The sequence below is a fragment of the Suncus etruscus genome, chromosome 7 (assembly GCF_024139225.1).
Source record: "Suncus etruscus isolate mSunEtr1 chromosome 7, mSunEtr1.pri.cur, whole genome shotgun sequence".
Lineage (NCBI taxonomy): Eukaryota > Metazoa > Chordata > Mammalia > Eulipotyphla > Soricidae > Suncus > Suncus etruscus.
Genome location: NC_064854.1, coordinates 113,092,020 through 113,118,417, shown reverse-complemented (window position 1 = coordinate 113,118,417; position 26,398 = coordinate 113,092,020). Strand labels below are relative to the sequence as shown.

The following is a 26,398-nucleotide window of genomic DNA, read 5'->3' as shown; positions in this document are numbered from 1 at the left end:
CACCTCTTTGTATTCTGCTTCCATTCTATTAATAGCTTAGTAGTATCTTTCATTTTCTTAAGGCCTTCTTAGGTCTCCTTCCATTTTCCTTCCCCTATAGCATGGTTTAATCTCTTCATCTTTTTTTTTCTTTAACTCCCTGCTCCACATTTTGACCCATTTCTCTTCCTTCTCCTTGTATCCTCATAGCAAGCATAAGAACTAAAGTTTTACAATGTTTGAAAAAAATATATATATATATATATTTTTTTTTAGTTTTTGGGCTACACCCAGTGGCGCTCAGGAGTTACTCCTGGCATGTGCTGAGAAATTGCTCATGGCTTGGGGAACCATATGGGACACTGGGGAATCTAACTTCAGTCAGTCTTAGGTTATCGCATGGCAGGCAAATGCCCTACCACCTGCACCACTGAATTGAAAATTTCAATTTTACTTATTGAATTTATGGAATAGAGGTTTTCTTGCTGATAGGGAAGTCTTTGGAATACTGATGGGGGAGGATAGTGTTAGGCTGGACCCACAGAGAAATGGAGACACTAAGGATAGATAGGTAAACAATAGAGTTCAGTAGAGCTCAATTCTGAGGACACCCTGGCCAAAGAGACACCAAGAGCCCTGAACAGTCTTTTAGCACACATTTTATACTTTCCTTATACAAAGCCACATTTTGACCTGATTGATGACAGGTAAGGAATACAGGAAAGGCAAGCAAGGTTAGAGTACCCAAGACATCCTGATGAGCTTTTTTATACTTATACAAGTTACTTGGTTGTCTTCCCTATTTAAATGCTCCTGATGGCTATTGGTCTTGTTGGAGATTCCTCTTTTACAGGGTAATTTCTCCTAGTGTGTTTTCCTTATCTCTTATTTACATTTATAGCTCATCCAGAAAGTGTCCATTGCCTGTTCCCCTTCTTTAAACATTTCACTGGGCAGAGTTATGCTGCTCCTGAGAACAAACACAAAATAAGCAACACATGGCAGTTAGATAGCCTGAGAAACTTGTGACATATATACATCACGTTTACACTAACTTTAGGCTAATTTTGGCTCCCAGCCAGGAATTTTGACTTTATTCTAAATGGGGGAAGGGGGTCGTTTGTCTTACAGGCAGGAATGCAAATATTCCATTTAGCTATACCCTTGATTTTTTTCAAGTATATGTTCATAGGTTGATTTTCCTATATGTGCTTATTACCAAACAAAAAATTAATTGGGACTACATAATTTTATATAGTATTGTAGCATTATTAGTGTTTCATTATATAATGGTACTTCATCACACCCATCTTCAATATGCTAGTATGCCAGGGTTTCTCTTCCTTAGACCCTAGGCCCCTTCTTATTTGCCCCTCACCCCATTCCCTTTAGCAGACTTAGTTTCATATCAGAATCTCAGCCAGGGTTTCTATTTTTATTTTGATTACTACCTAGTCTTCTTTTATATGCTACACGTGAGGGATGTAATCTGGTATTTGTCTTTTCACTGATTCATTTTGCTGAACATGCATTTTACACTCTAGTTTCATCCAGGTTACATTAAACCTTAAGATTTTATCTTTTCTTCTGAGTAGTATTCCTTTGTGTATATGTAAGCACATACTCTTATCATCTGTGTGAGGCACTTGGATTGTTTCTAGCTCTTAACTGCTCTAAGAAGCTTTGCAATAAACATGGGTGTGCAAATATCTTTTCAGATTAATATTTTTATGTTCCTGGGATAGTTGCCAGAAATTGTATTTTCTATTAATTTTTATTCTTCCATCCCTGGCCTCACCTCTGACTTGATAATGACCCTCGACGTTTAAAATGTGGGCATGAAGGTAAACTCATGTGGAGTACTCATTTCTGGATCATAGGTTCCTTTTAGCATTGAGTTTTGTTTGTATCGATAATAAATGGGTCATTTTGCTTAGAGACTGCCAAGCTTTCTAATTAAAAGCATACTACCAGCCAAGTAGACAGATGTTTGGAAACATCTGGATGTTCAGCACCATTTACATTGGGCATGCCCAACCTGACTTTGTAATACCCTGGAGCAGCCCTAGTTAGCTCAAGGTTGCCCAGAAAAAAGAATAGTTTAATTTAAAAAAAAAAAAAGATTCTTTGTGCTATACTAAATGTACTTTGACTTTTCAGTTTTTAATTATTCTATTTTAAAAATCCAAATCTTGGGAGTTTTCTCTTTTATTAATTATATTTAGACTCTAATTCTAGTCAGAATTATTTTTTTTTTTGTTTTTGGGCCACACCCCTTTGACGCTCAGGGGTTACTCCTGGCTATGTGCTCAGAAATCGCCCCTGGCTTGGGGGGACCATATGGGACGCCGGGGGATCGAACCACGGTCCTTCCTTGGCTAGCGCTTGCAAGGCAGACACCTTACCTCCAGCGCCACCTACCCGGCCCCTAGTCAGAATTATTTTACGGGATTTTATTGACTAGACTTCTAAATCACTTTCTTTTGATTGCTTTTATTTGTTTTAAGATTACACCTGGTAGTTGCACAAGGGCTACTTCTAGGTCTTTGTTTAAGGGTCACTCCCAGCAGTGCTTGGGTACACACACACAAACACACACATACACACACACACACACACACACACATACATACACACACACACTCACTCACTCACTCACTCACTCACTCACTCACTCACTCACTCACTCACTCACTCACATGGTTCAGAACTGCCCCCTCACCATTTTCAAAGCTTAGGCTTTTGAGGTATCAGTCTGATCCTGATAGCTCAATTTTATGCCTGCTAAAATCCATTTATTTGGTTGGTTGGTTTCTTGGATGGTGCTCAATGTTTACTCCCAGCTCTGTACTCAGGGATTACTCCTGTCAGTATTTGGGGGACAAAATGGCCATTAAATGGCAAGTGTCCTAACTGCTGTTTTTGTTCTCTTTTTCTTTCTCTCTCTTTCTCACTCTCTGTCTTTCTCTCTCATTCTCACACTTTCATGCTCTCACTCTTTGATCCCTAATCTAGAGAGGGATTTTTTTTTCTGTCTTCTCCAACATTTTGATGATGTTTTGCAAGAAGGTATTTTTGCAATCTTGTTTCTTAGTAGGCAGAAACCTAAATTTTTATTGCAGAGGCAGTGCTTATGTATACATTGAATTCTGTATTTGTTTTTGTTTTGAGGGGTTGAAACTCCTGTTATTTAGGTTTCAAATCTTATGTGTAACAACTTACATAGTTTTTTTTGGTTGAAACTCCTGTTATTTAGGTTTCAAATCTTATGTGTAACAACTTACATAGTTTTTTTTGGTTGAAACTCCTGTTATTTAGGTTTCAAATCTTATGTGTAACAACTTACATAGTTTTTTTTTTTGTTGTTTTTTTTTTTTTTTTTTTTTGGTTTTTCGGACCACACCTGTTTGCTCAGGGGTTACTCCTGGCTCAGCGCTCAGAAATCGCCCCTGGTTTGGAGGGACCATATGGGACACCGAGGAATCGAACCATGGTCCTTCCTTGGCTAGTGCTTGTAAGGCAGACACCTTACCTCTAGGGCCACCTCGCCGGCTCCAGATCTTACATAGTTTTAATTATCAATTTGTTCATATTGTTCATGTTTCAGTTTAGTAGTTATGACAACATACCTGTCTATATATTTAATATCTAAGCTTATTCCCTTAACCATGACTTGTACTTTTCTTGCTTTCTTTGTGGTGAATCTATCATTGATTTTTCTACACATCTAATTTGCATTTTTCCCAGGCCTTTTTCACCAAGTAGCCAATCACTAGGCTGGTCATAAGTTTCTTAAGATATCACCCACTTTCTTTCTATTTCCATCAACTATGTCTAGAAATTTGCATTTTTTTTTTTTTGTGGTTTTTGGGTCACACCCAGCAGTGCTCAGGGGTTATTCCTGGCTCCAGGCTCAGAAATTGCTCTTGGCAGGCACGGGGGACCATATGGGGCACCGGGATTTGAATGGATGACCTCCTGCATGAAAGGCAAAAGCCTTACCTCCATGCTATCTCTCCTGCCCCGGAATTTGCATTTCTTTGAGGATTAAAAACTGCTCATTGTTCCTTCATTTCTATCCTCTGTCTAAAGTGTCATTACCTAGGGCCTAGTTTCTCCTAGTTACTCCAACCCTGGTCTTTGCATGAGCTTTCCCCTCTTGTCAGTGCTCTCTGACAAGAGATCTTTACCTTCAGGGAAAGCCTTAATTCTCAGCTGAAGCAATTATCCTCATATGAGTAGAATGCTTCCATGTTGCTGCCTCTCCCATTTGTAGAATTGCTTCTGTTGGTGATTTTGTTGCTGTTTTTTTTTATTCTTGATGATTATATTTATTTATTTATTTTTTTTATTTTTTATTTTTAGAGTCACATTCAGCAGTGCTCAGGGGTTACTCCTGGCTCTGTGCTCAGAAATTGCTCCTGGCAGGCTCAAGGGCCCATATGGGATGCCAGGAATTGAACGTGGGTCCGTCCTATGTTGGCCACATGAAGCCAAAAACACCCTACTGCTGTACTATCTCTCTGGCTCAGAATATATCTTTTTAAAGGTTATTACCTACAGGAAAGTTAGTAGAAGTCTAGAACCAGAGTCACCTGTCTGATGGCAGGCCTGAGCTTTTCCCTTTTTTGTATGCTGGAACTTCATGGACTGGGATTGCTCCTGGCAATTCTCTAGGGATCTATTTGATTCTGAAAATTGAGCCCTGGTCTCCTTCCTGCAAGGATTGATTCAATAATTCCAGCTCTCTCTTACATAGCATCTCCCTTCTTAAAGAGGAGAACTAAAATATCCTCTAGTAGACATTGTTATTGGAGTGAGCTGAGGGTCCAGCTCTCAAGAAAAAGCCAGATATTTGACATGAACAGGCTTCAGTACACATCTATAACCTAAAAATTAAGTAAAGGTGCCAAAGTTGTTGAATTCTTTCTCCAAGGTACTTGCTTTTGGATTTAAGCAGAAAATAAGTATAAAAGCAACGGGGAGGGCATAGTAGCACCAAATTGTTCTTTTTTGGCTGTGATCCAAGCAATAGAAGTAATTAAAGTATATCAGTATATTAGTAATAATAGTCAAGAAATCGTTTCTATTCTTTTTGATCAATTCAGAGCATCTACTCAAGACTTTATACTTTCTCACCAGTATTTGGCCCATACTATCCCTGCTCAGTAACATTTTTCACCTGTGGGGAAGACATTATTGCTATAAGTTCTGGAGCTATAGTTCAGTAGATTGACTTGGCACTTACTTGGCTTGGCATGCAGGAAGGCAACATCTGATCCTTGGCTCTTAAGCAACACTAGGAGCAGCCCCCTAGTATTGACCTGCACATATTTTTTGAGCATTGTTAACAGGGCATGCCCCCCACATGGCAAATAATAATAGTTAATAGTTTTCTTAGAAAGCACAGAGTTATACCTGTTTGGTTACGTTTCTATGCATCGATATCTTCTGTTATGTGATTAATGGCAACTCCCACTGGGCTTTGTTTTCTGAGTTTCTGGCAGTTTTTCAGTGCTTTTTCTATATAATTTTCTTCAGGTTTCTTTCATTCTTGCTTGGTGGGCACTCCTTTGGCCCCATTGAATGGTGGTAAATGTAGGGGTATAGAGAAGTTGGTAACTGACTTGATTAAGTGGCACAAAGGTCTTCTTGCCCCAGATTTGTTGTCTCTGCATTGGGGCTGTTCATATGCCCTGTGTTTTACAGTATCATCCTTTACTTCAGAACATAGCTGATTATCAGGAAAGTGCTACATGATTGCTGGAAAGTTCTTTTTGTCTTTGTAAACTTTAGATGTGAGGATCTATGTGTATATATAACATGCTGTGAGCTATAGTGGGAAAAATTGTAAGATGAAATATAAGATTAATGGTTGATATTGTGAGTTCCCTAATTATGCTTTTAATTATTTATATGAAACTAGTAAAATGACCCCTGACAGAGACATAAATGATTTAGGTAAAATCAAATATTTATAAGATGCTACTCAAACCCTGAGTGTATTCTAACAGATGCAGTCAAAATACTTTGCCTTCGTCTTTTTGATGCAAAATGTTATGTAAAGAATTTATAACAGATTGTGTATAATTAGCCATATTGAAGACATTACTTAACTAATGCATAAATATTTTGAGTTTAGGAGCTAATCTATTTTAGGGATCACCAAATGATCACCCTCAGGCCTTTTTCCATATCTTTTGAAATTAGATTTTTTATAAAATATAATATAAATATATTTATAATTTATTTATATAGATATAAAATAAATTTTATATTAAAACATAAAATTAGATACTTTTTATACAAATTTTGGTTATTCCAGAAGAAAGCTTGGCCCATTCATTCATATATTGTGTGTTTGTCAATGTCTGTGCCACAAGGACCAAGTTAAATGGTTGGCACTAGAAGCCCAGTGGCATACAAACCCTTTAGAGAAAAAAGATTGCTGATGCTTATTCTATGACATGTCTAACATACAGTACAAGGTAGATCAATGCTAGTACATTGATCTAAGAAAAACTTGCCTCCTTTTTTATTAATCTTTTAATTTGCTGTTCCATCCATTGAACATTTACTTTACATTTCTCAGAAACTGGAGAAAAACTACCTTTTGAATGCCATAAAATAGCATTTATATGACCAAGGTTTCTTTTTTTTTTTCTTTTTTTTTTTTTTTTTGGTTTTTGGTTTTTGGTTTTTGGACCACACCCAGCAGTGTCAGGGGTTACTCCTAGCTGTCTGCTCAGAAATAGCTCCTGGCAGGCACAGGGGACCATATGGGACACCGGGATTCGAACCAACCACCTTTGGTCATGGATTGGCTGCTTGCAAGGGAAACGCCACTGTGCTCTCTCTCCAGGCCTGACCAAGGTTTCTTTACTTGTTCATACATACTTTCTCAAGATGAAAATTAGCTTGACTTTTGTTTATCAACTACTAAGCATACCAATTGACATCTTACACTTTAAATTGACTTTAGCAGAACAATTTTTTTGTTGAGCAAATGATTAAGTTTATTTTAGAAAATAAAATTGAAATAAAGGGACTATCATTCATACAATCAGTTTTAAATGCATTCGCTTAATATATTTTTGAAAAATCTTTTTCTGCCACAAAAATCCAAGTTCTTCATCATTTTTCCTTCACATATTTTAATGAAGGTAGACTAAGTATTTGAAATTTTGGATTTGAATTGATCATGCCCTAAGTTTTGGGTCTGTTAATTCTTCCCTTCCATCTCCTATCTTCACTGTGTTGCTCAGGAGTTGGTACTATTGTACCAACTATTGCTGGGGATTATGTATAGTACCAGGGATTGAATATACTTACTGCTTCCACTTTCAAAGTATGTGCTTCAGATTTTGAACTATCTCCTAGCCAGTTATGGGGTTGCTGTTTTCTTTGAGATGGAACAAAGTAAATTTTATTCTAGTGGAAGTCAAGCTAGCAGAAATTTTAAATCTCATTATCTGAAATTATTTGAGTCACTTGAGTAGAATTTTTACAATGTTTTCTTTGGCACCATTGTCAAATACAATTAACGTATTCCCCAACCTATGTTGTTACCTTAATATCAGAAAAAAACTGCAAATTTTATTTCTAGACACCATCCCTATGTTTTCTTATCATAGAATCGCCTCACACATTTGCATGAATGTTTCCTGTCTCATTCCAGACCTTAAATTTTGGGGTAGCCCCAGAAATCTCTATTTAATCAAAAGTATCTAAATACAGATTATTATAAATATTAAGCCAATTGGGAGACCTTGACTGAGAATGATTTTTTGTCATTCTCTCTATTTTTTTTTAATCTTTATGGAATATGTAAGAGAATCTGAGAACCATTTCTTGGGAATGTTCATGATTTATAGTCAACTGATACTTGAGAGCATCTGCAGCTAGAATGTGCTAAATTATTCAGACTGGTGTTTTTCACTTGATTTTTAACAGGTACGTGAGGACAAAATTCACATTATATGAGTATAGACTTTATTAGAAATCAACTTTGGTTTAGAAACTTACTTTCTTTCTTTTTTTCCACTTAATACAGTTGCCATCCTTCTGAAAGACGACTATTTTGTCAGTGGTGCCGGCCTGCCTGGCAGATTCAAAGCTGAGAAGGTGGAATTTCATTGGGGCCATAGCAATGGCTCTGTGGGGTCTGAACACAGCATCAATGGCCGGCGGTTTCCTGTAGAGGTGAGAGAAACGTGAGATGTACAAGAGTATGTGTTTTGAGTCATTACCTGAATGAGATGCATTGTCTTCAGCCCCAGTCATTTCGCAAATCACACAGTATATTTGTCTCTGGAAATATTTTCTGGTTGGGTGAATATTCATCCTCAAATTTCCCATCTCGATTAGCATGGAGAAACATATAGAAGTCATGGATATCAACATGGTTTTACTCAGCAGTTTCTTTTTTACTGTCTTTTCTGAAATCCTGCTTCTGGTGAACTTAGAGGTGAAACTCACAGATTTGACTTTCACCCTCTAGGATAGAGAAAAGATAGTTGACTTATGAAAAAATTAGGTCTCAGAATGAGCTCTCAGTAAGGAACTGTCGTAAAGTTTGTCTTTTCCTAAAAACTTTTGCGAAAGAGAATATGGATAGTTGTAGGTGAATTGCTCGTCATTTTTACTGTTATATAAGTTGCCTCCCCTATATCAATTTTTCCAAATTTCTATACCAGCTGGACAGAAAAAAAAATTGTGAAAACAATAGGTCACCTTTATCTGCTGAGGAGAGAAGAAATAAAACCTGTATCTTTTATTAATATTGAGAGGAGTTAATATCTATTTTAGTACTTTATTTTTTTTCATTACATCAGGGCGTATTCATACATCTTTGTGGGACTCAGGTTTGTTGGATAGGCATGTGGTGAGCTTCATCAGTATGTGAAATAATTAAGTAGGCATGCATTCAAATCTATAACTAGGTTGAAACATGCTGAAATTTTGGATCATTCTTTTCTTTTTTTTTAAATATCAGACTCAAACTCAGGACTCACACACATGAACCATGCATTCATATTTACAGCCCTCTGGTAGTCAAGTGGCCAAGTTGTACTCGATCTTAAGTGTTTTGTAACTTAATTCATGGAATGTTATGATAATCTGGTGAGTATTTGTCATCCCCTTGGGAAAAAATGTTTGTTTCTGCACGCAGATTTACATACAATTTACAAGATTTCATGGCTCATCCTAATTGTTGCAGCTCAGCCACTTACTCTCTCTCGCATTCTAGAAATTTAAATTAAAAATTTCTCTAAGTTGAGAAAATCTACATTTTATTTTAGGCATTATGTTCACATATAGATTTGTTTCTTTTCTATGATTGCTGGAGAAGCTGTAGATGACTACCTGAAAAGGTGTTTTTGTATCACTTTTTCTTTTTTAGTTCATCTGAAAATTTCTCAGTATCAATTTTTTTCTTTTCTCGGTGGAACTTCCTGCCATGCTCATTATGTCTCAGAAGTATGGTTTTTACTTAATGGACTGTTTCTTTCTGTCATATTGAAGTCATTTCTAAGAAGTCATAGCTTTATTTTTATTTTGAAAACTTGATTCTTAGAAACCAAGTTAGATTTTTTTTTTTTTTTGGGTCAAACCTGGCAGTGCTCAGGGGTTACTCTTGGCTTTAGGCTCAGAAATTGCTCCTGGCAGGCTCAGGGGACCATATGGGATACCGGGATTCGAACCACCGTCCTTCTGCATGCAAGGCAAACACTCTACCTCCATGCTATTTCTCCGGCCCCCAAATTAGATTTTTATTTTTAGTATTTTGGTTTGGATTTTACACCTGGCATTGCTTAGGACTTACTCTTACCTCTCAGGGATCTCAGGGATCACTCCTGTTAGTGTAGTGCCAGGGGATCAAACTGGGGTTCGCTGTGTGTAAGGAAAGAGCCATTTGCTCCTGTATTATCATTCTGTAATATCACCAAGTTTAGATTTTTTGGAGGGTTTCCTTTGTGTGCTTTCAATTGGTTCTTATTGGAAGCTGAGGGATAGGTTGTGTCCTTTGATCTAAAGTCTCTTTATTTTAGGATTGTCTTGAAAACTATACTTGAAATTTTACAAAACTAATTTTGCACCTTTCTTAATAAAGAAGGCCCCTTTTCCCCCTTCATAATGACATTCCCAACACACAGCTAGCTCTACTTATCACCTTATGCAACTCTGGAAAAGTGCAGGGACTCCATCAATGTACTTTTTGAATGCTTTGAGTGAATATTTAAAGAATGCTATTAGACCAGAAAGAAGCTAAATACCAAATGTCACCTATCATGCTCAGACTTAACTGTTTGACCAATTTGAATGAATGAATTTCTTTTAAGTAATATCAGATGGTGTGGTAGTTAATATTAATTGGATTTCTCATTTAAGCCCATCTGGTTTATAGCTTGTATTTTTTGTTTGTTTTTGATGTGATAAAAATGTTATGTTATAAACACTTAGCAGATATATTTAGAAATATTAAAATTTCAGAGACCAAATGTAATTGGGTTGAATTTCACTTTAAAAATGTTCACTGAAAAATTGTTCATGTATACTTTTAACATGTCTTCAGTATTTTTGGTTACTTTAGTTTAGTTGAGCCCTTGTATTAGCAGGAGCTCTCCTGGAGATGATTTTGATTCTAGTTCAATTCCTCAAACATGTTTTTTTTTCCCCACATAACTGAACTTTTTCCAAGACATTAAAGTAAAAATAAGAAAGTATGAAATAATTGTATAATAACTTATCCAAACTGGAGGCTTTGTTTTTATTGCAATGAGGGTGAGTCAGAGAAGTGTTGTTATGGAAAATTATGCTGAAATTATTAGAATATAGCTTGGTGTTTTCTCTTAGGAATATAGAATTGTCCTGGGTACTTTAGTATGTTACTGTGAGGGCAGTGGTATGCTTCTAGAATCTACAAGTGAATAGAGATTAGGGATGCTACTGTACTTGTCTCAGTTCATAGTGCAGTTATCGTATCAAGGCATTATCTAACCCAACATAACACTGTTGTATGACTGTAGTAGAGAAGTGATAGTTGAGTCTGATTATTTTAATTGTGGCATCTTTTATAATACATTTTAATATAAACTAATTATTTAAAAACTATACTTGATCATGATACATTTGTTTCCAGGTAAGTGAGAGCAAAATTAGATTTTAAAAAACAAAACAAAGGTGCTCACTTCGGCAGCACATATACTAAAATTGGAATGCTACAGAGAAGATTAGCATGGCCCCTGCGCAAGGATGACACGGAAATTCGTGAAGCGTTCCATATTTAAAAAAAAAAAAGAAAAGAAAGAAAAATATAAGAAAAAATAGAGTAGGGCCCGGAGAGATAGCACAGCGGCATTTGCCTTGCAAGCAGCCAATCCAGGACCAAAGGTGGTTGGTTCGAATACTGGTGTCCCATATGGTCCCCTGTGCCTGCCAGGAGCTATTTCTGAGCAGACAGCCAGGAGTAACCCCTGAGCACTGCCAGGTGTGGCCCAAAAACAAAACAACAACAACAACAAAAATAGAGTAAAGCAATAACAAGAACACTCGTGAAAATTATTGTATCTTGAAATGAGGTCATTAACTTATTGTCAGCAGATTTATTACATTCTTGTTGCTAGTTGATAATTCTGCTACTTCTTTTGTTTCTGAATATTAAATAGTCAAATACACATTGGAACATTGGTATGTTCCTACGGTGATTAAATTGGACTTGTCACAGAGCCGCATTTGGAACCTCATGGCCCATGAATTCCAAAGTACTGTTGCTGATACTGTGACTTTTGTGGGTTACACCATGCCTCCTGGAAGTATGAAAAGGCAGTGAGAGGGTAGCCGCATTCACTTTAAAAATGTCCTGGTGATGTCATCCTTAATCCTAGCATACTTGAAATTTTGGTCAAATTGGCCTCTCTGTGGATGTGTGGTGAGGCAGGGCAATTGGTGAAACGATGGTTGTGAGTGATGGGTGCAGCAGTTGTGGCTTCGGCAAGTTGGGGGGACTTAGCCCACCCTCTTCTGCTGAGATTTCCAGCTTTCAGCTTCATGGCTGGTATACCCGTCATTTTTCATGTTTCGATTTATATCATTTTTGAGAATAGATTCAGTATATGGAGCTGACCACATGCAGACATGGCAGTTGTATTCATGGGGCCTAGTTTTGGCTGCCAGCTTTTTTATTGTACATTTTGAATAACCAGAACTCATTCCTGACAAATTTCTTTCTTTGGTGATTTGAGGAGAGGGTGGGGCCACACTTTACTGTGCTTAAAGCTCACTCTTGCCTCTGTGTTTTGTGATCATTCCTGTTGGGATTTAGGAAACTACATATCATGTCAGGAATCAAATTCAGGTATGCTGCATGCAATGAAATTTTCTTTATTTTTATTTTATTGGGGTTAGGTAGGCCACATCCAGCAACACTTGTTGGTTACTTCTGGTGCTCCGGGGCTACTCCTGGCTTTGTGCTTAGAAATCATTCTTGGCAGGCTCAGGGGATGATATGGAATACTGAATATCAAACCATGGTCTTTCCTGGGTTGGCCACGTGTAAGACAAATGCCCTACTGCTGTGCTATTTGCTCTGGCCTCATTTATGCAAAAAATTTTTCTTACACTCTACTGTCTCTGATCTTCCCTGGTGATTTTTAGTGAGGAAATGTTCCTCACCTTACAATTAACAGTATAGCCATTCTTGTTTCCTTAGAATCCACTTGAGATAAAATCAAGACCCAGGGTTTTTTAGCAGCTGCCTTGTTCTGCAGCTGGAGGATAGATTTTGAAGCATATGCCCCTCAAAAATCTGGATATGCTCCAAGAGTTTGTGACAACAAAGCCAACTGTGCAGGTTTTGCTGTTTCCCAGGAATTCTTTGAGGTCATCTGCAACAACGTTTTCCATATCTCGAAAATAGATATTTTTTCATATTCCAGGCTGAAATTCTGGACTGCGTCTTGTAGTTTTTAAGACTTAAAATATTATCCAGTCTAATAGAGAAAGATAACTCTGTAAATTCAAAACAGGACCTGGAAGAGCCAGCACACATCACAATTCCATTCCATTTAGTAAAGAAAATCAGAGTCAGATTACAGTGCTGTGCGTAGCAGATGAGACACAAAGTAGATGTCAGATGCCCTCACCTCCTCCTACTCAGCTTTACCCTTCCCAGTGCACATTTTTCCTGAGTGCCTTCTGGTGTAAATGGCTCTTGAATATAAAGGTGAACCAGGAAGACCTAGTTTTCACTCTAATGGTATTTATTCTGTAGTGGTGACATAGACTTTGAAGAAAAAAAAAATCCTACAAATAGCTATGTGATTTCTGTTGTGATTCAGTCTCTTTAAAGGAGAAATGTTTTGTTAGGAGATGAACAGAGAGGCTCTATGGATAGGACAATATTTAATATGCTTGAAGAAGTGAGGGCCAGAGACAGAGTACTGATGTTAAGGTCTTTGCCTTGCATTCAGTTTAACCAGGTTCAGTCCTTGGCACCACATCTAATACTCTCCACCAGAGGTGAATCCTGAGAGCAGAGCCAGTAGTAAGACCCTGAGTACTGTCAGGTGTTGCCACAAACAAACAAACAAAACAAAACAAAACACCAGAGAAGAGGTGATTTTCAAAGTCAATGCGTGATTTAAAAACTCCTTGCCAGTAATCTTGAAGATATTTAAGGAATAAAGATCAGGGGTGGCTTTAATAAGCAAATTAATAACCTAAACTTCCCCTAATCTCTAGTACTAAAATTTTCTTCTCCCTTGTTTGTTTTGGGGCCACACCTGGTGGCGCTCAGGGTTTACTCCTGGCTCTGTGTTCAGAAATTGCTCCTGGCAGGCAGGCACATGGGATCATATGGAATGCCAGGATTCGAACCATTGTCGGTCTTCGGTTGGTCGCTTGCAAGGCAAATGCCCTACTGCTGTGTTATCTCTCCAGATCCTGGGCCCTGAAACTTTCGAGTAGATTTCTTCACATGGCAAAAGGGACTTTTTCTGATGAACTGAGGTATCTTTAAAATCAAAAGGCTTGGGGCCGGAGAGATAGCATGGAGGTAAGGCGTTTGCCTTTCATGCAGGAGGTCATTGGTTCGAATCCCGGCGTCCCATATGGTCCCCCGTGCCTGCCAGGAACAATTTCTGAGCCTGGTGCCAGGAATAATCTCTGAGCACTGCTGGGTGTGACCCAAAAACCACAAAAAAAAAAAAAAAAAATCAAAAGGCTTAGCATATTCAGTGATTGAAACAGTGATGTTAACTTGCTCTTCCAGCTCCTTTGACTTCTGACATGTGGATTATCCACATTTCATAAGAATCTGGAAGTGCTTCTGCCCCATCTTAAATTGGTTAGCTCACCCCCACAGTCATTCGCTGCTGGTGAATGGAAATTTAAACGTTCACGTCACATTAGTAGGAATTGCATTGTGCAGTTGCCATCAGAAACTGATGTTGGAGTTAATGCCAAGAGAAATCTCCAGATACAAGTCTCTAAGAGTGCTATTGAAGTGGTTGTTCATCATATGATTGTTTCAGTGGCATTTGCAATCTTGTTTATTACAATACAAGAGCGTGAGAATGGTTGATCCTGACTTGCTGGTGCTTTATGAGTTGAAGTCTTCAATAAGCTTAAGTGATCCAAATTGATTGTGTGTGCTCTTTCCAGTGAAACCCACAGCTGGTTCATTTCAACTTGGTTTAGATCATCTTAGCAAGTGAATAGAAGCAAAGATAATTTTTCTAATATATATATATAATGTACATGTTACCATATGGCATAAGTCTGTAATCCCTTAGCTGGAACCCTTGAGTCCAGATGTTAATAGGATTCAGGATCATTTTTAGTAAGGTAGTATTGGTACATATTCCATAACTATATTACTAAGGACTGCAGTAGACTCTGGGATCAGTGAATAAACTAACATTCTGGAGATTGCAGATAAATATTCAAGCGAAGAGAAAGTTCAATGTTCTAAAGACCCTTTTATCTGGTTTTACCATTGATTTAGTTCTTGCACCCAAAAACATAGTAACAACCTTAAAACAACAATTTTGACTGAGGAAGTCTCTGTAATCTCATGACCTCTTGTAAATATTTTATGCACTTAGGTTTTTTAATAGTTGGCTATATAATGCGGTACAATTTTTTATATCCCAAAGATAATTTGTGACATAATTATAAGTGTCACAAGACTTATTGGTAGCTAGTAGGCTAGAAGTACTGATGTACCTCTTACTGCTTTTATACTCCTTCCTGCTTTTTTTTTATTATTATCAGAATTAGGTTTTACCTAAGAATTATGCAGAATTAGTTTTTTTATATATCCAGAATTAGATTTTTACTACAGTCTTTTAGTCAGAATTAGAATTTATCCGAGAGGTGAGAAGCAAGTTTTAGTATAACCTTGTTTTTTTTTTTATTCATTCCTAGTTTTAACATTCTGTTTGAATTTGTAGTTGCCTCAGGATTCATGGCTACCGTCTGTTAATGTGGCCTGTTTCTGCCTTTTCTCCTATTTATTCAGGTTCCTAGCTAGTTCTACTCAATCTACCCACTAACTTGCCTTCTGTTTTACAAAATGGCCCTTGATTCTCCTCCTGTTCCTTTAGCATTCTGCATTGGACCAATAGGTGATGGCCCATCTGACCTCATCTGCCTTTCTGCTCCCAGGAGAGCTCATTAACCAGTGACACAGGGTAGCCTCATACTATGGATTCAGAAGAGGGGGGATCCTTACCCACCTTTCTCATACAGGAGTTTGATATTCTAGAGCAAAATAGTTTGACAAGTATGCAGGTAGATTCTGCTCTATTGGAAATAGGGGCCGGAGAGATAGCATGGAGGTAAGGCATTTGCCTTGCAATCAGAAGGTAGGTGGTTCAAATTCTGGCATCCCATATGGGTCCCCTGAGCCTGCCAGGAGTGATTTCTGAGCAAAGAGCCAGGAGAAACCCTTGAGCGCTTCTGGGTGTGACCCAAAAACCAAAAAAAAAAAAAAAAAAAAGAAAATAAATTTAAATATGTGAAGATATGCCTCTTGATGATTTCTTTTGTTTATTGATTGTTTAAAGATCTTACCAGATCTTCCATGGAGGAATCTGATTTACCTTGGTTTAATTCACCCTTTAACCAAAGTTTTATGACCAGTATTCCTTACCTCTCCCTTTTGATATGTAAGTGAGTAGTCGTATTTTTTTTTATTTGTTTTTAAAGTTTCTCCTCTCCTTTAATCTTTAATCCTTGTGAAAGACATTTTTCAAGACTGTCTTTTTAGAGGACACAGATGACTTAGACTTTAATTACCTCGAAAATTAGATAACCATTTTGGATTGTTGGCAAAACAGTTGTTGAAAGTCTTTATGAACTTGGTACCATCTTGCTTTGTCATTATAAAGAACTGTCATCAAGAGATTGAGGCTCTTTTCATGGGGAGGTGGGAGAAAGCTTATATTATCTTGCTTTTACTTCCACCTTGCCTTGTATTTTACTTAATTTCCTGGAATTATTACAATTTCTGAGAAAAGCTGCTTTTGTTCACAGACAGTCCTTGGTCAGTAGTACTCAAAAATGCTTGCTTTCTGTGTACTGCCCAATCATGGAAATGCTAAAGAGATTGTTAGTGGTTGTTTGACATCTGCTTCTTTTGCTTAGCCAATCGTCATTTCCTCAGTAGAAATTTCTACTAAATGGCAAGGAAATTGGTGGAAACTTAATGTCTTTATTGAGATAAAGATTCCATTTTTCTAGCAGAATGTTTCATCCTTTACTAGTGAAATATTTAATTTCCATCTGGCTGATCTTTTACTTGCCTGCCCTGTGTTAATTAAGAAGGTCATTTCAGGAGGTCCCAGTACTTAGATTATGTTCTGTGGAAAAGTTAATGACTGACTGTATGAAGCTGGAAAACGGGTTGTGTGAAGTCAAAATGACTTTGATCCCTGCATGGTAAATCGCCATAGCTGGTCATCTTCATCACACAGTCTTATATGTCTGACTGGCTCTAGGCTTTTTGATAATGTGTGATTGATCTGTAGTGACTGTTAATGGGCGGAATCATACTGAGAATTACAAACATACAGACAGATGACGCTGTATCCAAAAAAACATGGTAATTTTGGACTCACTCTTCTCAGTAGAGAGAATTAATGACTGGGAGTGGGGGAGGAACATGGGCTGTCAAAAATAAATGCTCCAGATGATTTTTGATGGGATTGAAAGTCATGCTGTGGTTGTGATTGTGATGATGACCCTGGATGCCATTTTTAATAACTGTTGTGCCAGGAAAATTCTAAATTTTGCCCTACTGGATTTTTCCATCACCCTTGTGAAAGAAAGGCTTCTTACCATACCCATTTTAAATATGGGACAGCTGAATTTAGTAACTTTATTGCTACAGAACTGACTCTTTTCAAAGTTCGTGGGGTGAGAAAGAGCAAGTATTTTCAATTTTAGATTTCATTATTTCTTTCAAAGCCCATAACCTATTTGGAAGACAATGGAAAGATATATGAAATTTACTGAATTTTTATTGGAATAGCCTCATACCCCAGTACACGCAAACACATACATATGCATACACACAGTGACCTTAACTTACATATTTTCTCTGTCTCTTTTTTTTTTTTTTGGTGACACACCAGGCAGTGCTCAGGGATGACTCCTGGCTCTATGCTCAGAAATTGCTTCTGGCAGGCTCCGGGGACCATATGGGATGCAGGGATTTGAACTACCAACCTTCTGCATGAAAGGCAAATGCCTTACCTCCATGCTGTCTCTCTGGCCCCTGTCCCTTAACTTTTATGTCCACCCTATATACATGAAGGATGGGGAGACTATTCTAAAGTATATTGGAAGGGAACCACTGGACTGTGCATATTAATGGAATAGAGTAAGAGATTACAGTCTGTTTGTTGGAGGAAGTCTGACTATCTGGCTTTTCTTTCCTTGTTTAAGACCCTTTCTAACTTGTCTAACTGTCAGCTTGGTTGAGAATAACTGTTAGTTCTTTAAAATCCAGAGTCTGGTGTGAATAACACCTCAACTCTTGCTTTTTAAAAATCTGATAAATCTTTTTCATGTCTTATCACTTTAGATTGTTTTTAGAATCACCAATACCGGAGATAAACTTTCTTTGAAAAATTAAATTCTTTTTAATTGTGTAACAAGAAAGGAAAAAAAATCAGTGGACTATAAATGTTCAGAGATGACTAAACCAGTAGTAAAACATACAGTGGTGATGTAAAGGAAACAAAAGATTATTAGTATTTTGCATAAATCTATAAAAAACACTATGCATTTAATTTAGAATAATCCCTTCAGTGTATTTTTGTTACATTATATTGAAGCTCAGTGTACAATGGGAAATATGTGGGAAGTCATTGAAAAAGATAAAAAGAAGCAAAATATTTTATTTGACTTTAAAATTTAAATTTTGTATGAATTATGTTACTCAGTAATGATCTTGTAAAACCAACTATAAAGTTAATTGATTTTAATAATCTGTGATTTTATTCTGAAGTATTAATATTATTACTTCAACATATATCTCTATGAAATGATAATACCAACCAATGATAATACCACTGGTAATACTGCACAGATGCAGTACTTTTATACACATATATGTACAGTACATTTCTTTTCTTTTCTTTTTTTTTTTTTTTTTTTTTTTTTTTTTTGGTTTTTGGGCCACACTTGGTGCTGCTCAGAAATAGCTCCTGGCAGGCACAGGGGACTATATGGGACACCGGGATTTGAACCAACCACCTTAGGTCCCGGATCAGCTGATTGCAAGGCAAACGCCGCTGTGCTTTCTCTCCGGCCCTTACAGTACATTTCTATTCAGACAAATGCTCAGTCACATGTGGCTATAGCATCCAACATATACCATTCTAGCCTATAATTATAGAATATAAGACACTAGACTAACAACAATAACAAAAAGAAAACTTACAGAACCTTAGCAAGACTGTTTAATCAAGTCCCTTTTTTTTTTTTTTTTTTTGGTTTTTGGTTTTTGGGTCACAGCCGGTGATGCTCAGGGGTTACTCCTGGCTATGCGCTCAGAAGTCGCTCCTGGCTTGGGGGACCATATGGGATACCAGGGGATCGAACCGTGGTCCATCCAAGGCTAGCACAGGCAAGCAGGCACCTTACCTCTAGCGCCACTGCCCGGCCCCTCAAGTCCCTTTTTCAATTTATCATTTCTGATGAAAAATAGCACAGATATGGAAAAGTAAAATAGTGCATGGGAAACGTCTTAGCATTGGCCAATCACTAAAATCCATATATAGTCCCCAAGCTCACTAGGAGTGATCCCTGAGCACAGAGTTAGTGCTCAGAGCACTGTAGGGGTATGGCCCCAAATTCAACAAAAGGAAAACCAAAAAAGAAAAAATAGACTCAGGATTTCCTTTTTGACTTGTTGAAAATCTCCATCTAGAAATGGTACAAGTTTTATTTGAATAAAAGCTTTATTATTTCTCTTTAATATTTGCTTGCTTTTTTTTATATGTGTATTTAAAGCTACATATTTTCCCTGTACCTCTTCACACTATTCTCAGAAACTGTTCTTAAGCTGGACAGCTAGGAGCTTTGTACCCTGAAAGGGGAAATCTTTCTCTTTTAAGTGCAAAACTAGCCAGACCAGTTGTATTCTACATTCAGTCCAGAGGATTTATGGGCAGATGCTTCAGAATTCTTCCCCTTGTTCACACACACTTTTTTTTTTTGTCTTGTGAAAATTTGAGACAGAAGATTTCACGCCATCTTAAATGTAAAACCTTTATCAAGTTCTTTAGTGCCATCATCACTCAGAAAAGTGAGTCTCAAAGATTTATACAAGTAGGAAGAAATCAAGATTTATAGAAAGTGTGTTTTTCTTTATCCCCTTAAATACCTAGCCTAGAATATAATCACTTACACCCCCCCCCCTCGTTTATCTTTCATGGACAAAGGCAAAATTTTTTAAAGCCTCCCTATTTGGATTAAATAGCCTGACACTATGTTGATCATAGATACTGCTCTGAGTAATTACTATGTATGAGATGTAGAAACCAGTTAGGCAAATTCTCCAAAACTCTTCTTATTTAAGGATATAAATTTTATCTCTTTAATCTTTGAGGATGTCTTAGAGAACAAGATTTTAAAATTCAGGTTAAGACATGAAAGATATTTGGGTTAATAATAAAATAACTTCTAAATCCCAGCTCTAATATAGATACAGCTTTGAATTTTGGGATTTTCCATTAGAACTTCATTGCATTGGTGTCATAGTTATGTATTTTGGTAAATCTTAATCTCAGTGTTCATTCTCTGAGTAAGAAAGGTTTGGGGTGACAGACGCCTCCCCTTATAATCTTTTGCCCCTTTGTCTTCGCATCATTTTTTAAATTTACATGTAGTGTTTGACTGGGTGATTGTATACTGAAATAGTATATCATGTATAGACATTACTTAACTTCCAAGGGATTTTATTTTATCAGATGCAAAGTTCCTAAGGTAGAATTCTGCTGTCTGTCTGATCAGCAAGGGACTGAGTGATAGGAGGAAGAGTCAACAAAATAATCAGAATCAAGTAAAGCCTTGTGGACTGTTAGAAAATTTGTGACTTCTGCTCTAGTCAATATTAGAAGCCCTGGGATGTTCTCAACAAAGGAGTTATTGTCCAACATGGTCATAGGGAGCACATCTCTGAAGAATAAAATCGAAAAGACATGGCAGTGATTTGTGGCAGAGATGGATGTCCTAGAAAGAGGCTGGGTTCTGATCGAAGTTTTACAGGAAAACTATGCTAATCAAGATATCAAGTAAATCTGAAGATCTTAATTTCTACCCTCCAAACCCACCCTTCTCTATCTGGTGCCTGCTTCTTCACAGCCCCTATCCTCTCCGCCTCCTTTTCACTGGCTGTTTCTTCAGTCCAAAATATTCCCTCTTGATTATCTCGTCTTGTGATTCATTCCTCTTCAAATCCTACTCATAATCACACTTGGTGCTTTCTCTCCTCCGACTCTGTCACTTTTTTTCGCTATTATCCAGTTTTATTTTCTTCATAGGACTTCTTGAGTCTTAAAATTGCTTATTGATTAATTTACTTGCTTATTAACTTCCCCCTGGCCTCCCACCTTTGCCCATCTCAACTTCAGAGGAGAAAGAATTGTATCTGGTAGTTTCAAGGCATAATTTTAGCTCCTAAAGATACAGACCCAGGAAAGTGCAGTTAGTACTATATATTAAGGAACAACATTCTTGAGACAAGGGAGAAAGCTCACTGGGTTACAGGATTTGATCCCTGGCATTTCTTGAGCACAGCTGGGCATTGCTCTAGTGGCCCCAGCATGATTTGGGAGATTTCAACAAAACGAAAAGCAAAACAAATCTAACAAAACAATAGAAACCAGCACTGTTGTATTATACCTTCCCTTTTCTCCATGATTAAAAGTGTAAGGAACTTGAATCCCTAAGAAGGAAAACTTTCAATTAATTTAGTAAAGATTTTAAAGAAACAATTCCCTACCCTACCCTCACCCTATCCTCCCTCCAAATAACCAACAAACTACTTTTTAGATAAAAGATGTGACTCAAATGAATTAGTTATTTCCAAATACAAACATTCCTCCCATTGCCCCCCTGCTGTGAGGTTGAGTTAGTGATTCAATTCCTAAGATAATCTTTTTTCAAAGTCTGTTCTTCCAGAGCATAGCTCTTACATTAACAACCATTACATCTACATATCAAGACAGATTGTTTCAATTAGTCAACGAGGTCCAGGTTTTTGAGAGCTGTTAATATGTACATGAGCAATTACTGTAGCAGAGTTAAAAGCCTGGCCTTTGGGAATTTTAGATTGGGATTATCAACTTCATTCATGAGCTAAGACAGAAGCCAGCATTTTTTTTCTCATTCATTCACCAGAATTTTCTCCAGTATCCATCTAGAGAGGATTCTGATATTGTCCGTTTCCTCTTCTCTCTCTTATCCTCACCCCATACCAGACCAGCTTTTTGCAGAATATTTCTGTGAGAAGCATTTTGGCTTTTTTTTTTCTTTTGGTTTTTGGGTCACACCTGGCAGCGCTCAGGGGTTACTCCTGGCAGGCTCAGGGAACTATATGGGATGCCGGGATTCGAACCACCGTCCTTCTGCATGCAAGGCAAATGCCCTACCTCCATGCTATCTCTCCAGCCCCGCATTGTGGATCTTCATCGTGAACAAGACAGTACTCGACCATTTTAGAACTATTCTAGAACCATTCATTCTAGAATTAAAGAATGAGTCATAAACAGAATGCTTATATACCAAAGTCATATTAATAGTTTAAATTTTTCTAACTAAATTTAAGAAAATTTAAATTTAAGAAAATTTCACAAATTCAGGACTAGCTAGTCAATTAAATAAAAGTGTTCAGTTGATCCAATTCCTTCAAGGCTTGCTCAAATAATATCCTCTTTTGTTATTGAAATAGTGGTTATTGACAGAGCCTGGGAGGGGACTTTACTGTGGCAGGAATTAAAAGAACTCTGGCCATGCAATTAGTTAGTAACTGCTCTACCACTTGGGCTATCTCTGTGGCCCCTGCTATGTATATTTTTAGTTTAAACATTATGCCTCCTAGTGCTTAGATGTTCCTTTTCCTTTCAGTTTATCTGTATTCTGCAGTTATAGGTTGGAACTTAGATTTAGAATAAATTGGTACAGTATTTCCTAGACTATTGGCTGTAATGTTCCTCTCTAGTAGGCCAGTCTTTGAATGATACGAGATACTGCATTCTTCTCACTTTTGCCTACATATTCATCCATTTGAGTTAGTTTCTAGTATTCTTGTTTCTATCAAGACCATGAAGAGGGAAAAGGAGCAAGTGATCAGAAATACAGCTTCTCTGGAAGAAGAAACACCCAGATCGGAAATGTGACAGGGTGGGGTAGACAGAGGAAGCATGGTGGCTGGCAGCACTGGTTTTATTGCTGCAGGTAATCGAAGTTCTACATCTGGAGAGTAAATTTTTTGTAACAACTTTCAAATATGACTCGAGTAATACTGTTTGTTATTTTGGCATATTATGAAATTCAAGGCATTAGATATGAGGAGGATGTGCTCTACCTCTGGTTTTTTATTTGTTTTGTTACTGTTTTTGTTTTTGTTTTGTTTTGTTTTTTAAATAGACCTTACTTTGGATCTTGGCTTGTTTTTTTCTGTTTTGTTTTGGGGCCACACCCGGTGACACTCAGGGTTTATTCCTGACTATGTGCTCAGAAATCCCTCCTGGCTTAGGGGCCCTCTGGGATGCCAGGGGGTCGAACTTCAGTCCTCCTGGGTCAGCAGTGTGCAAGGCAAATGCCCTACCGCTGCACCATTACTCTGGTTCAGATCTTGGCATTTTTTAAGGGATTCTTGTGGAAGAAAGAATTAACTAAATTTTTGGCGATTCCAAATAGAATGTGGACCTCTTGTGGTTGATGGTAGTGAAAAAAACTGGTCATCTTTTAAACATTTCATCATGGCAAGCAGTTTATTTCTTCCACATCACTCAGGGTAGATTTTTCTTTTTTTGTAAAAATTTTGTTGACTTAGCATTACATAATAACTTTTTGATATTTTGAGTATTACTCATTATAACAGACATCTGTGGGTAGTATATTAAATTCACCTCTAGAAATCCTTTCTGCCCTTCACCATACTATTGAGCCTCTTTCCGGAACCCCTTCCTTTCTGTTTATATTCGATTTTATTTTATAGTCTCTAAAATGTATTATTGTTTTATTTAGTTCATTCATTTGTTTATCTACCCCAAGAGTGAAACCATATGGTATTTAACTTATTTCACTAAACATAATCCATCTAGCCATGCTGTTGCTAATGGCAGGATTTCCTCTTTTTTTTTTTTTTTTTTTTAGCTAAGTGGAATGCCATTATGTACATATACTCCATCTTTGTGTGTGTGTGTGTGTGTGTGTGTGTGTGTGTGTGTGTGTGTGTGTGGTTTTTGGGTCATACCCGACAGTGCTCAGGGGTTACTCCTGGCTCCATGCTCAGAAATTGCTCCTGGCAGGCAGGGGGGGCCATCTGGGATGCCGGGATTCAAACCAATGACCTTCTGCATGAAAGGCAAATGCCTTACCTCCCTCCATGCTATCTCTCTGGTCCCATATACTCCATCTTTTTATTTATCTAATATTGTTTCCATCTCATGACAATTGTAACTAATACTGCATTGACCACAGAGGTGTATAGTGCTCTTTGAGATAGTGTTTTTCTTCTGTAGAATATTTCTCTAAAAGCAGGTAACTAGATCATCAGGAACTTCTTTTTGTAGATTGTTAAGGAATATTTATATGAATTTTCATAATAGTGACACAAGTTACGAAGCAAGCCTGTCACAAAGATCCTCTTCTCTCCCCATCCTCTTCCACACTTTCTTCTTATCTTTTAGATAATAGCTATTACCACAGGTGTGAGGTGATAAATAATTTTGTTTTGATTTATATTTAAAAACTTTTTTTTTGTTTTGTTTTGTTTGTTTTGTTTTGAGTCACACCCCAGGTTACTCTTGGCTCTATGCTCAGATATCTCTCCTGGCAGGCTTGGGGGGGGGGGACGACACACCATGTGGGATGCAGGGATTCGAACCACCATCCTTCTGCATGCAAGGCAAATGTCCTACCCCTATGACATCTCTCTGGCTCTCTTTTAAAAACTTTATGTAAACACTGTGTTCATAATACATAATACAAAAAACAAATTTGTTCATAATAGAGTTGTTTTGGGGATTTAGTGTTCCAACATCAGTCCCACCACCAGTGTGATGATCTCTTCTTGATTGTTCCCTGCTCCCCCCACCTTCAACTGCTCTCTTAGCAGATAGAGTAATTTATTTTCTTTTAGTATTACAACAAAATGGCTGATGGAATTATCAAAAAATACTCTAGTGTGGGGGCCAGAAAAGTAGCACACCCACTGACAGGGGTTCCCCCAACCCTGCCAGGAGCAATTTCTGAGTGTAGAGCTTGGAGTAACTCCTGAGTGCTGCCAGGTGTGGCCCAAAACAAACAAACAAACAATAAAAAAAAGAAAAAAATTACTCCAGTGAAAGTAAGTTAGTGAAGTGTTATATTTCACAATAGGGTCATTAGATTCTATCTGACAGTTTACTGAGCTGTTGGTTGCTAGTTCAGCCTTCTGTGTCTGTGTTGTTTTCCTTAGTTGAGTTTATTGACTTCTGTGCTACTTTCACATCTAAGTTGGTGTGCACCTAATGAGCTGTCAGAGTTGTGGAATTTGGAGGTGTCAAACCCACGACCGCACTTTTCAGGATCTGTAGAACTGGGCTGATTAAGTTTCAGTGGCTTGGCTTGCATCTTTGACAAGCTTTTAGATCTGAAGCTGTAAAACTGGGATGTTTTCAGGGATCATTCCTGGTGGTGTTTGGGGAAACCATAAACCCTGCTTGGGATCAAACCTGGTTGGACACTTGCAAGGCAAGATCTCCAGCCTGGAAATTAATTTGGAAGGGTTTAGTCATTAAGTTTAGATGCCATTTTCTGCAGAACATTTTTTTTCTTTCCAGTATTTGACTACAAATAGAGATATAAATATGGTCAAAGTGAGCGTGTTCATAGTCTATTTTATCACTTCACATATTAGTGAACATTTTCCCTATTTTGAAATGATCTGTGCCTTTAAGAAATCTAATATTTTCTTTCTGCTTTTTGCAAAAATTTTGTAATTTACATGAAGAACAATGAGTCTAATTTAGTGTTATTTCTGAGACCTTATTTTTCTAAGCAGAAACAACTACAAAGGCAACATCTGAAAGCATGGGATAGTAATTTTTTTCTCAAATTTGGATAGTTTCTTAGTCTTTTGATAATACAAGTAATATGTGCAGTATAAACGAATTCAAACAGTATCTGAGAAGAAAGTATTTTTCTTACTTATAAACTTATTACGCTGTTTGGAAATGCCAATATGCTGTACAGTGTATAGGCTCATCTCTACTTCCTAGAATGTAAAAGCCTTCCATGATAAGTCATTCTCTGCAGCATAATTAAGATAGACAGGCAAACAGATCAACCGACAGACAGACAGTTTGGTTTTGAGCCATATAGCTATATAGCTTTGTTCAGGGCTTAATTCTTTTGCTTGTTTGTTTTTTTGGGGCCCACCCCAGATAGTTCTCAGGGGTTACTCCTGGTAGGCTTGAGGGAACATTTGGGATGCCAGGGATCAAACTCTGGTCAGCCACATGCCCTATGTACTTTGGTTTTAGCCCCAGGCCTTAATTCTTGAAATTGTGCTAGGTGGTACTTAGGGGACCATATATGTTGCCGGAGAAAGAACCTGGGTTGACCACATGTAAGATAAGTGCCTTGCATGTTTTACTCTATCTCTGGCTCCTGTATCATGATATTTAAATATGTT

The 26,398-nt window shown here is 37.5% G+C and overlaps 1 protein-coding gene and 1 non-coding gene across 3 annotated transcripts in view; both read left to right on the top strand.

Moving 5' to 3' along the window:
- Positions 1–26,398, top strand: part of PTPRG (protein tyrosine phosphatase receptor type G) — an 837,085-nt gene that overhangs the window by 488,880 nt on the left and 321,807 nt on the right. For both annotated transcript variants that reach the window (XM_049777272.1, XM_049777271.1), the window contains exon 4: positions 8,033–8,181. In XM_049777272.1, coding sequence (XP_049633229.1) covers positions 8,033–8,181 — 149 coding nt within the window. The remainder of the gene's footprint in view (positions 1–8,032; positions 8,182–26,398) is intronic.
- Positions 11,164–11,270, top strand: LOC126015115 (U6 spliceosomal RNA). The gene has a single exon (XR_007498010.1). It is a non-coding gene; the product is annotated as a U6 spliceosomal RNA (small nuclear RNA).